The sequence below is a fragment of the Taurulus bubalis genome (genome assembly GCF_910589615.1).
Source record: "Taurulus bubalis genome assembly, chromosome: 18".
Lineage (NCBI taxonomy): Eukaryota > Metazoa > Chordata > Actinopteri > Perciformes > Cottidae > Taurulus > Taurulus bubalis.
In genome coordinates, this window is record NC_136606.1 from 17,435,218 (window position 1) to 17,448,628 (window position 13,411).

The following is a 13,411-nucleotide window of genomic DNA, read 5'->3' on the forward strand; positions in this document are numbered from 1 at the left end:
TAGCCCTCCTCGCAAAGCCAAAGAGAAGGCGACAAACCAACGGCCTAACAATATAACAGTTATATTGCCCGAAGCTTTCCCATGGAAACAATCTGTCCTCCCTCTATAAATGTCTGCTTGATATGGTTCCATAAAAGCAATACAATCTGAGGCAGTGGAATAACACTATGACAGACTGTATGAGCTTCATACAATTGGTGGCATTTCTTAATCAGATCATTTATAAGCTCAAGCAAGCTGTGGAAACCCCCGGAACAAGAGCTCTTTCTTTGCCATCACCCCTCTTTGGTGGCGAGCTGCGTATAGAAGAAATGCCGTGTGCGCTTTTCTCTGTCGCTTCTCTTTCTGCCCGGCTGTCGCAGCGCAACTTGCTATCGCAGGAAAACACGCCACCGCCCGCACGTCAAAACATCTCCGGGTAACAAAAGCGGAGAGGCAAGAGAGGCCGAAACAACGGACTCGGGACGGCTTCTGTGGGGCCCAGGGGGGACTTAGCAGGGAAAAGGACTTTGTTGTCAGCTGTCAGAAAACTCCGGAGAGCTCACGTGTTAACGAGTCTAGTCGAACAAACTGTCACTCGGGGCTGTGGAAAAACATCATTAACGCTCGTACAAGGGGGCCACGAGACAAGCTGATCCCCGGCTTACTTTTTCCTAAGCCCGGAGGGGACATACCTCGCTGAAATAAAATGGTCTCTCTTTCTTTACTTTGCCTCCCCTCGTGCATGTGACATTCATTAACCCGCACTAGAATAACAGGTCCACTCTTTCCCGTAATGACGGCTCGCCGGGACGGACAAGGAAGCACGGAGAGAACGCTGGGGCAGTAAACCGAGTCCACGTCGGCTGAAGACATTAATTGACTTGCTAACATTAAGATCTTTATTGAAGGTCAGGAACGCGTCGTTAAAACGGAAGCTTTACCACGCAGCAGGGGGAAAGATAAAATAAAAATGCGCAGCTATCACCCTCTCTCCACTGGTGTGTTTCCACTTCTGAATCCGCGGAGTCGAAGGCCTCGGAACGGGTGCAACCCACCCAGCGGGACAAACCACCAACCAATCAGAGCTGATGGGTTCAGAAGTGGTTCCTTGTCGGCGAGGAGAGAAGGGCATGATTGCTTTGCTCGCCGCCACATGAACGGATGGAAGATAAAACAAAAAAGATGGATGAAAAGATGGAAGTCCCCCGCCCAGGCGGCCCAGCTGCAGCCCCTCCGACTGGCCTCTCTGGGTGTCGCCCCCACGCGGTTTACACGCCGCTCGTATTTTTAGACGCCGCGTGGCTGTTTCTGATTTTGCGGCGGCCTCGGCCACACGTCGGTGAAACATATTCGCTTTCCCGAACAGCAATTATCATTAGCATTGATGGATTTAGCGTGCTTCCATCCATTAGCTTTCCTAATTACACTGTCGAGAGATCTGCTGTCGCCAACAATCAAATTAATGAATTTGGCTATTTAGACTCAATTATTGCATCTACCCCCCGCCTACCGCCCTCTGCAACATGCACAATAATCCTTTATTCGGAGATATGAGCACAGACTGACAGGGGGAGGATTTTGCCCCAAGGGAGATCCTTTCTGCTCCGCACAGAGCAGGCTCACACTGCTGTGAGCTGGACGTAGACAGACCCCCCCTAAAAACAAGGCTGACCACAAAAGCTCCCACTGTTAGCAGGCCGACTAAATCGCCCGTGCTCACCTCACATGTAAGGCCCGCTGACCTTTGAACCGGGCCAATGCCCAAGTATGTTCAGCTGACTTGCTTCTGACTCCCATGGGCGACGGCGACATGCCTGCGGGGCCAGAGCCGGGCTGTGCCTATTTCCAGTCATCCTGTTATGCTCACTTTGGCCTCCTTCCCTCATTAAAATTGCAAAGCATGACAAATGGGTCACAATAACGCGATGATTGATATGTGAGGCAGTTTAAACAAAAGACGCAGTCAATCTGCCCGCCGTTACTTATAGTCATTTGTCTTGTGTGGCCGAACGCTGCGGATTTAAAGATCAAAGTTATTTTCAATGTAAGTATTTCATACATTTAATAAATGGTCAAATTTTTTTATCACTGCATTTTACAGTTAAGATAGGCTTATTGTTGAGCTGCTGCTAAAAAAAAAGTGAAAAAATTTGAATATAACACAATGAGCGGCTGATTATATCTCAAATCTAATAAAAATAAAAAATCAGATTTTCATCAAGCTTTTTGCATTATTTTATATTTAAATTACATGTGAGGTGTATATATGTAATACTCCAAATTAAAGTGAATACAAAAATGAAAACGGACAGTGATGAGCCATCAGTGTGTGTCAATACAGCATCTACCTCAATGAGGTGCAACACTGCAAGCTACCATTTTATTAATAATAATAAAAATTCAGTATCCGTATCAGTATATCAGTGCAAGCAGTGCTTTGCTGATGTGTGGAGTTCAAGACTACATGAACGCGGTGAACAATAGCTGCAGTTGAGACTTCTTTTCTTCCCCATCACACATCTTGTTATCGTGACCACAGCGAGAATGAGTAACTACAATTAATTAGAAAAACTGCCTTTAGCTAAATGGAAATACACATTTAGCACTTTCTCCTCCGCTAAGTGAGCTTCGGAAATGAAATTGCTTAGCATATACAGCAGCGCTCCGTATGCATCTTAGATATGAATATTCCCCCAGTGAATGTCTGCTTTTGTGGGATGAATCCCTTTGGGTACATTTCTAAGAATCACTTCATGGAAGTAAAGCAGTGTGGCAGTGGCCTTATTATACAGAGCTATTGTGCTATAGGTCTGTTATACACCCAACCCTGAGAAGGTTTAACACGTTAACATAACAGAACTCTGTGATATGTTTTACAAAGGGCCAAAACAGAAAGGCAAATTGGCATAATAGTCTGAAAAATACAGGAACGGAAAGAACGGCAAAAAGATAGAAGGGATGAAAAGTCCTGTGTGTTTCCTTAGAGAGGGGGAGAGGAAGACTGTGTGTGTGGGAGGGAGGGGGGGGGAGCACTCCAGCTCATTTCTGGGACCATTACAGGAGGGAATGGCTCCCATTTGTCCCACCTTGACATTTGAGAGGATCTCTGATTGCACAGGAGAGAGGGCAGGCAGAGAGAGAGAGTCCTCCACAGGGGTCTGCGGCGCGACTCGGATGACAACGATGAGAAGCCAAGGGTAAAAATAACAGGGCTCTGGGTGTCAGGGGGCAGGAGGACGAGGCGGGGCGTTGACGGTGTGTTTAAAACCCGCTTCATCTCGACCTGTCATATAATGAACACTCCCATAATACGCTTATACCAACGGGTTTGCAAAATATCTCGATGCATAAGCAGGGGTCCCAAATATGAGCCTGTAACCCACTGGAACCAGAACTCAGCTTACTATTCTAGAGTATCATGATCAAAAGGATTATTTTAGGTATGTCCCAAAAAGAAATCAGGGACAGACTATCACTAGATATCCTGTTCACGACGACATGGTATAGGATGCCATCACCTGGCAACCAGACGAGAAGAAACATCAGGAAAGGTGGAGATACTCGTCAACAACCTTGAGCAATGGACAAATCCTAGCAGAGTGAACGCTACATAACTTTTACAGGCTGATGAGAAAGCAAATGGAAAAAAAGCCCCAGAAACAAAAAGCCCTCCACCAAATAAAATGGAGCGCCGTATCCGAAGCCAATCATCTATCTGTTCCTGATGCTGCGAGAAAGCTAGCGGCGCTCCCCGCTGGGTAACGAGCTGTGCATGTGTGTGTGTGTGTGTGTGTGTGTGTGTGTGCGAGGGGCAAAGAAGGCAAGAGGAGCTGAGGAGGCGAGGGAAAGGAGGAGGAGGAGGAGGGGAGTCGATGCCGGGGTCAACTAGAGGTAAAGCCTTTGGGTGCTGTTTAAAACTCTCTCGGCTCTCCACAATGGGCAGGAAGGGAGAAAAGAGTGTTGTGGCGTGGGTGGGATGGGTGGGATGGGTGGGATGGGTGGGGTGGCGGCGGTGGTGTTGGGTTTAAAGGAAACGGACTGGTCGGGGTGAACGAGCGTGAAGGCGCGCATGTTGAGGGGTTGATAGAGCGACGGAACAGAAACAAAGGAGAGAAGTAGTGCAAATAGCTGAGAGAGGCTGCTGGCAAACAGGTGCCAACACGAATCCAGCAAACGGTTCAGAGGCGTGAAGCATGCTCAGCAACAGCTAAAGCTCGAGGGCAACGGTGGTAATAACTGCTCTAGGAATTATTCAATTAAACGCCCCCCCTCCATCCGTCCCCCGTAGCGTTCTCCCTCCCTCTTTCTTTTCCTTTGTCCTCCCTGCCGGCGGCGGAGGAATGAGGGGGTCGGAGAGCAGTCTGGGCCGGGCGCTCCGTGACCCGGTCATGTGACCCCGGCCCCCGAACGAGAGGCTTGTCCGCTTGAATGTATACAGACAGCCGTCTGACCTTCAACCACACAATAACCTTGAGACAAGACATTTGTGGTTCTCAACAGGAAGAGGAAAAAGGATGGTGACAAAAATAAACAAGGTCTGGGTGGTTTTTTTTTTCTTTCTCGACACACATTTGCTGGAGCATGACCAGTTGTTTCCTTTGAACGCGGATCAGCCCTTGGACACAATATCTAGCGTTTATAACCACATCCCTCATTTCCTTCTGACGGCTGTATTGTTCTCACTGCGTGCAAAGAACTCAGATTTTCCAATGATGCAGCACTTGGAAAGCCAAATGCTGCGAGGGGCCACGGGCCGAGCGGTGCACGTCTATACCGCGGAGCCGCAGAATGCTCGGCATCGCCGGGCCGATCGAAGCCCTTGCCAGCATTTGGAGGGCAAGGTGACTCTTTCCTTTACAGGCCCTACAGCCGAACGTTCCTGCCAACTCGGAGGCAGTCCGGCCGGTATCCTTTCCCTCTGCTTTCTGCTGAAACCCACTGGGGGATTGTGTAAGTGCATGGAAGAAAAGGGGCCTTCTTGCCGCTGATCCCCGCGTATAGGCAGGGGTCATCCCGGAGCAGCGTGGGGTCCAGGCTTCTAATAACTCTTTCAGCACTACCCTACTGTGATAATGCTCCAGAAGGTTGCTGTAAGTGCTGAATATACAGACTTCTTTTTGACAATTACTGCCGTCGAACAAAAGAAACAAAGCCGTGAGAAAAAGCGAAAGAAAAGCAAAGTGGTGGCAGCTATGAAAAAGAAAGACCACAGCTAATGTTGCCAATTTAGCGCGGAGAGATCAAGCAAAGAGCAAACAAAGCGAGGGCTTGTGAGTGGCTCTAACTCAATCAGAGAGCGGCGGGGTACCGCCCCATCAATCACTGTCTGCTTGCCGCCCCGGCCCGAATCACGGCCAGCCGAGTGGCGGAGAAACTACCAGCGAGCCGACCCACTGTGAGCGAACACAGTGACCGAAAATGACCCCGGGGATCTGGGGCTGAGAAAAGAGGGCCATTGGCTTCACTTCCTGTGCCTACCTACCCTCTTACCCGCTGAAAACAAACTTCGCCAAGAGCCCCTCTGGAGATTAGCTTGATTGAATAAAGAACCCTGTGGTGGCTGAGACCCCCTCACACCTGCCACCCCTTGTGGATCTGTAAGCTCTGTGGCGTTGGGGCAACAAACGCGGGACCACATCAATCAAACTCATGAGCCTCATTCAAGGTTAGACCACTCAACGCAACATGTCCGACAAGCCTGGACACGCCGTATTAAAGCGCCCAGGCCTCCCTCTCCCTCTTCTCTTTCTGGGACGGGCGGGTCAGTAAGACATCTACAGTTTCAAAGCAACCAAATTATTCCTCATTCATTCACTCTCCTTATCCCTTCTTGTTGTTTTTCCATGCGGCCTCATAAAGTGGGAAATCAGCATTTAATGGAAAGGAAAGAAGGCGCGAGACGAAAACCTGTTGCTAATTATACTATATGAGGCGGAGAGAGGGGGGCTTATTGCCAACTGTCCTTTGGAAACAGGAACGCATAATTGAATCATCGCCCCAGTGTTTAATGCTTTTTCATCGGCGCTGGAGGGAAAAATGAGTAGGAATTTTCTTCCAGTCAATAATAGATGCGTGTCCAGATATAGAGCTAAGATTACCAAATGTTTTCCTCTAATCATGAGACTCTCCATACGGCTCCTTTTCTAGCAATCTGTTTTGGATTTGAAAAAAAAGAAAGAAAAAGTAAAAAGAGCATAAGACTGACATCTCTCTAAGCTGTGTGTGTGCCGCGGCTCCAATCCACAAGAAACTTCCATATAGGGAAGCTTGTGTTGCTAGAGAGAGAGAGAGAGAGAGAGAGAGAGAGAGAGAGAGAGAGAGAGCTGAATCCACCAGCCCTGTGCCAGAAACAGCTCAGGGACCCTCAATCTCTGGCAAACACGAGCCGCTAACTCCCACATCGAGATGAAAAACAAAACAGGCAGACACGTGAGACCGTATGATGCGTTTGCGCCGCCGCGGATAAATGCGACCCAGGCTTGAAATCCAGCGGGTTATTTATGAGCACTGGCCTTGTCGCTTCTCTCCCTCCCTTCCTCCCCCCGTTTTCTTGCTCCTCGGCTGTGAAGTGGACCTCCCCTCCCGCGGCGCGGCAGAGTGGCTCGCGTCCCGGTTGTGTTCAGGTTGTGCATGAATCAAAGTGGTGACAGAGCAGCGGGGAGGATGGCAGATGCCACGGACAGAAAGCTTTTCAATCAGGCTGCCCTTCCAAGCCGCGGCCAAGGTGAAACGCTTCACCGGCGGATGAAAAAAGAAGAAGGAGAAAGAAAATAGACCCTCCACCCCACGGTCACACACACACACACACACACACACACGTATTGCAAGCATGTGCACAGACCCACTTATATCCAGCTCAAACCCGTTGTGTTTAAAAGAGATGAAGCCGAGGAAAGAGCAGTGAGAGTGAAGGTCAACTGCGTCTCCGTCCGCCGTCCCGTCTCTCCGGCCCGCTGGTTAGCGAACAAAGTGAGCACTTAACATGCACGCGGCCCTCGTTGGCCCTCACCTCGCCCACGGTTAAGTGTGTGCAGGGTCGCACATATGAGGAAGGATGTGCAGTAAAAACAGAAATGTAAGCCGCAGAGTGCTCCTCCCCGGAGGTTTCACCACGCTGACAAAATTCGGGTTGTGTGTAATTGTCGTGAAGTGCAAACACGGAATATTCAAAGTGGATTGCTCTTTGAAACGCCGGTCTTCGGAAAAGCGCACTGTTTCAATGTCATTTTGAGGTGAAATTTGAATTTAAATTGTTATGAAGCCTGGGACTCTATTGCCGTGGAAAACAGCAGGTGCACAATTGCAGCTGCTTCGGTCGAACCCGGTAGTTAAAAGAAGCGGCGGCGCCTTGAAGCCCTCCTCGTATGCGTCTTCTTCCGCTGTGCCTTATTTGCGGCGGCGCTTTGAACCCCAGCAGCGCGGCTCCTTCCCTGACGCGCGCTGTGAAAAGACCACAACAGAAATAAACGTCCCCTAAACACGGCCTATAAGTATCTCCAACAAATCCGTGTCAATCCGAAAGCCCCGTCCCGCTCAGCCCGGGAGGTCACACTTCCCTTCTTTCAACGCCTCTCCCGCCACAGGCGGCGTTCCTGCCTTATTTATTTTTCTACCATGACAACGTGGGATAAACGGTAACACAGCCCACTTCTCCTTATTTGCTCGTGGTTGCCTTGCAGAGGAGGTGAAAGAGGAGTCATGGAGGAGCTGTTGTCAGATCTCACTCCCCAGCTGTGAAGCTCCACTGCTCCCTGTCATGGAGCTGCCATTCAGGTGGCAGGGGCCATTAGGGAAATTGGCCGAGTGGCTCTTTCCCCTAAAGCCCCTTCAGTCCCTCCACTCTCACTTCCTAAAAACAGGTGGCACTCTTTGTCGGGCATGTGAGTGGAGTTAGTGGGATTCCACATGACAAAGATAGAGTCAACTATAGATCCAGGAGACCCACACCCCTCCCCTCCCTCTCCCCTCCAGCTCCATCATCTCTGGAGTCCGGCCCCGGGTCAGGAATGCCAGGAAGGGCAGGATGTCTATTGTAGAGGGGTACACAGCGGAGAATGTTTGCCTTCCCAGCAGGCCCAGCAGCTCCGCGGGGTGCAGCTCAGCGGGGCGTCGCAGCGGAGAGGGGCATCGGGACGGAGAAAGGATGCGGACGACAATTAAAAAGAAGAGGGAGAGAGAGCTTTCCCAAGCTTTGAGTTACAGGCACCTGAAGGCAGGGGGGCTCTCATGGGCGTTTGAAGGTATGGAGAGGTGGGAGGATGACTTTCTCCCCCTCTCTCCCTCACAAAGGGCCGCTGCTTGAAGAGGCATTCCTCAAATATCTCCGCCGGCCTCGTACCACCCTGCCATCCAGCTCATCTGAACCCTCCCCTATCCGTCTACTGCTGCACTCTATACTGTCACACTGGGGTTCTTTTTTTTTGCGATGTCCGGAAAAACACCAAGCAGACCGAGAGGAAAACAAAGGAAGGAGGGAGCGCTGAGAAAGAGGAGACGGTGTCTCTGTTTTTCAACCTCCTCTCTCCATCGGCTCCTCCAAAAAACAAACAGTGAAGCTCTAACTGACTGCGAAGGAAGAAGCCACTGTTTTTTTTTTACTGGTTGGGTCAGCATATCCGACGCCGTCAATGATTCATAATGTTGTCAGGGGTGCAGAGGGAACGTTGGTTCTCCTCCTCGAGTCAGCAGGAGATGGAGAACCTGCAGCTCAGGACAGGAGTCAGCAGGTCTACGTTCAAACCTGGAAACTTTAGATATCTGAAAAGAAAATCTGACTTGGACTGAACATGTGATAAACAAGCCATCCTATCCGCCTCCCGTGAAAGCTGTCTGTCACTTTGTCTCAAATCAAATCCGCTGAAACCTCTTGTGTTTCCTCCACAGGGCCGCCGCTCCTTATCAGATCGCAGGGGGAGACGAGAGGGAGCGGTATCTGTTTACTTCACTTTCTCCAACTGGATCTTGGCTCGCTCGCGCCGAGCATTTTTTTCTCCTTCGCGAACGAAATGGACTCCAAATATTTGCGCCCCGATGCGGGCGGCGCAAAGCGTCATCAACCCTCCCTCCAAAAGCCCGCTGTACAGCGGTGCGTGGAAGGTAAACACGCTCCGCATTCAGAATCACAGGCCTCACTTAAGTCTCCTTATCTCGGTGATGAAGTGCTTTCCTCCCCCCCACCCAGCCTCTCAGGATACAGGCCTCTGCACTTCCCCAAACAAACCTGTCCGGGTGGAGCACACCCCCTCAGCCAGACTCCACTCAGTAAAAAAGGCTGTTTTTCCTCCTCTTTTTTTTTTTTTTACGAGCACCACTTTGAGTGCTTCTTGTTTGGTTTGCAGATAACAGCCATGTTGGGGAACATGTGGTGCATGTGTGTTCCATTTGCCCACTAATTAGATTGCGAGGCAGTGTGCACTGAAGCGTGCTTTGTGGCCCCCCCGCCTCCTCCGCCCACTCTTGCCAGTCCATCAGATAAGGAAGCCATTCTCATCAGTTTCCATTTATGTAAGGGCTGATTTGGTGAGTGGTGCTGCGACATGGAGTCTGATGGGCCCCACACAAATCACACCCAACTACTGTCCGCGGACATGTGAGTAACTATTCCCCCCATTGCGTAATCCAGTTACCTATGACATGCCTTGTCAGCGATTAGCACTGCAGCCCTCTCTCATGTTACATCGGGCCGTAATTTGAAATTAAGGAGGAAAAGAAATGAGAATGGAAAATGGATTTTAGCGTCATGGCCTGTCGTTGCCGGCTAACGGTAAAGGGAAGCTACACGAGGCGGTGGAACTAAAGCCCCATGAAAACCACCGCGTTAGAGGCATTAAAAATGAAACGGCACGCCGAGGTAAAAATAGTACAAATATTAAAAAAAGGCTGTGGTCAGGTCGACCCCGCAGTCTCTGCGTGACTCAGGGACTCACTTAAATTTCACGGCCGTCTGCCGGCGTATTTTGCAGCGGTCTGTAGCCTCCTGACCACACAGTCTGGTCTGACAACGGTCTGCTCCAAATGTAATGACTGAATGAAGGAAACGGGGCAGACAGCGAGAGAGACGCAGACAAAGTCACGACACAACCTTTGTGCGCTAGAACAAACTGAACTGGCGATCCGCAGAGTCAGAGCTAATTTGTAATTGATACACGGATGGATGGCTGAACTCGAAGTCTGCCCTCCTTTCAACTTGGTAAAAAACAAGAGAAAAAAGCAGCCTCCGTTGAGCCCGCGGGGGCTTAAATTCTTTTTACTGCGTGTGTTTAGAAACAGGAAATTCATTCCTGACTAATTTGATTAGCGCGGCCATTGTTTCTGCTCACACACCCCCTCCCTCGTCCTGTCCCTTCCTCTCTCTCTCTCGTTGTAACTTGAGGACGTTGGACAGTTTAATAGTCCCCTTGGTGCTGAAATCGGACCCAAAAAGAAGTGTCAAGGAGCATCCCGCTTTTTAAAAAGACGGGCCGCATTCGACCTGCCGTAAATCTCTGACGGCAGTAAAAGAAAGGTTGAAGTGGGATTGAGATCCGGGATTAAAAGAAGAAGAAAAACACACACACACACACACACACACACACACACACACCCTGCAGACATATATGGGGGGGGGGGATGGGCGGCACACTGAGGGAGCACAAAATAAGCGTAAGGTCTAGGTTTTTTGGGTGGAGCAGTGATACAGTAACAGGATCCAGCAAAGCCCTGTACTCTCCCGAGCCCTGCAGCGTAAACAAACAGCTGAGACCGAGCAGGGCAGAGGCACCGGCACACACACACACACACACACACACACACACACACACACACACACACATAGAGAGAGAAAGAGACAGGCAATCAGAGGGAGGCGGTCTGCCCAGGCAAGGCTCACCTCGGGGCAGCCACACTGACACAGGCTCATCACATTACTGTCTGTCTCCCATTTCATCGGCTTAAACTATCTCTCTGACGACGGGTCGGCCGCTTAGCTCTTTGTTGGATGCGACAGCTCGCAAGTCAAATAAGGATCCTTAACTAACTGTCACTGAGGGATTCACCTTTAAAAAAAGGGGGGCAATTTCCGCAAGTTTGAACAAAGTGACTGCCTGACTCAAAGAGGCTGAGGTAGTTTTTTTATGGAGCCTCTGCTCGTGGAACTTCTTCTTGTTTTTGAGGGCAGTAATGGGATTTTACAAGTAAATGGCTCATTAAGATGGACATGTTTCTTCTTCTTCTTCGTGCAGTGCATCAAGTAGCCACGCTTAATGGCCCCCGGTGAACCCGAAGGCCTTCTGCAGAAGCACGGCAATTCAAATCGATATCACACCCCCGGTGACTTCACTCCACGAGGGCGGGAGGCGCTGTGGCACGGGTTCAGTGAGCCGGCCAACACTAGATGGCGCTGTTTCATGCGCAATATGCATGAGGAGAAGGGAGGAATGACTCTCTCTCACACACACACACACACGCGCGCGCACACAGGAGCGCTCCACACGCATATGAAACGCAAACACATGTATACTTGCTATGAAATATGAATGTGTGTTTGTGTGAATAGCTTCTACTCCCAAAGCGAGCTTCCCAGACAGATTCATTTCACTAATATTGTTATTTCCTTCAGCCATTTTTGCAGAACAAACATAAAAATACAGACTAGTTTCACTCCCTCGTCTTTATTCCGGACTAACTTTAAATCAGATTTGGGGGGCACTCAGAGACAAAAAAAAGAAAAGCACATCTGTTCTCCATCGACAGTGTCGTGGTGTACTTACTTGCACTCCCGGTCCTCCAGATCGAAGTGCGGATTGAAGTTGATGAGGATCCGCTGGTGAGGACCAGGCGCCGAGATGACCCACACGCATCTCTGGGAGGGCGGGTAGGCCAGCGGGTACCCGGGGGAGGTGAGGTAGTTGGCGGTTGAGATTCTGATGTTGCCTCCACATTTATCTGCCGAGGGGAGCGAGAAAAAAAAAGTTCTTTCAGGAAAAAAAAAATCGTATTTCATAGATTATTTATGTTAGCTCCGTTATAGCGGTTTATAGTCGGACTACAGCAGGAAATGTGTGACTTCCTTAAGACAGGACGGTGTCAGAGAAACTCTTTTACAGAGTTATTACAGATTATTATTAATAATATTGCTTATGGAGAGTTCTTCTGAAGTCTCGCTGTGGCACACTGAGATGAAGGAGCTCTTCCTCACATGAAGAAGAGGAGCAGCTCTGGGTGGATGAATGAATGCAAATAAAAAGTGTGCTTCAGAGAATTAAAAAAAAGTTTTTGTTTCTCCGAAGCCAAAAGTCAAACGGATTCAGTCTGCTGAGTTTTACCATTAAAGGGAAATATCCTTTAGCTTTTTTCAGAGGGCCGCGACTCGACATTTATCTTCTCTCGCGCGCGTTTTCATCATTTTAACATGAAAGCTTCCAACATCTGCTGCTGTAACACGCGCGCGCGCACACACACACACACAGGCGCGCGCGTGTAGCTCTTGATGATCAATTCAATCGGAATAAAAACGAGTGAGGAATGAAAAGTAGAAACGAAACGGCTGCTGTGAGAATAGAACAAGGGGAAGTTGTGTAAGCCGAGGATTCGGGCTGACTTTTTGAACTTCACTAAAACACACAGCTTGTTAACCGATAGGCCACAAAATCATGTTATATATATATATATATATATATATATATATATATATATATATATATATATATATATATATATATATATATATAACATGAATAAAGCCTGCTCTCTAAAAGGAGCTCCAGGTAGACAACACGCACCACAAGAGGATGAAATTGCGTACAAATACAAATAAAAGATATATTTAGGGATATTTTCAGGGCACCATGAGATACAAAAAAACCTAACATTGGAATATTGGAGGGTAGATCATGAATAAAATGTATAAAATAAAGGGGAAACACAATTAAACAGGGCCACGGTGATATAGTCGCTATGAAGCAATACTACTGCAGTCTCTGTTGCACTATAATAATAAGCATTGTCCCGAGGTGTGGGCAATGGGCAGGTGAGCCTCGCGAGTTTGCCAAAAGATCAGCGGAGATCAGAGCAGGCTAATCTTTTAGAAACATATCGGGATTACTAGCTTTGCAGGGTACACACGCGCTGCTTTCACACAGATGTCACAGATCACACTCACCGTTTTTGAAAGCCTTGGCCGCCAGAAGGATCCCCATGAACAGGATCGAGACTAATCCACAATGCATCCTTGTTTCCTCGCCCAAAAAATAAAATTACGCATACAAAAAAAAAGGGTAAAAACTCCGTAATGAAACTCCTCCGGCAGGTTGTTGGAGCGAGTATTCTTCTCTCGACTCGACCAAAAAGAAAGCGGGAGCGTCTCTCTCTCTCTCTTTTCTTCTTATTCTTCTTATTTTTTTAAACGAACTTCGAAGTGTCGGGGCTCAGGTCGCGGGCATCCTGTCGTTCA

The 13,411-nt window shown here is 49.0% G+C and overlaps 1 protein-coding gene across 2 annotated transcripts in view; it reads right to left on the minus strand.

The window, feature by feature from the left end:
- Window positions 1-13,197, minus strand: part of LOC306750927 (neuropilin-1a) — a 51,957-nt gene extending 38,760 nt beyond the window's left edge. For both annotated transcript variants that reach the window (XM_079234415.1, XM_079234416.1), the window contains exons 1-2: window positions 13,121-13,197; window positions 11,730-11,904 (exon numbers count right to left, since the gene is read on the minus strand). In XM_079234415.1, the coding sequence (XP_079090541.1) occupies window positions 11,730-11,904; window positions 13,121-13,187 (242 nt within the window). In that variant the 5' untranslated portion in view covers window positions 13,188-13,197. The remainder of the gene's footprint in view (window positions 1-11,729; window positions 11,905-13,120) is intronic.
- Window positions 13,198-13,411: the final 214 nt, after the last annotated feature.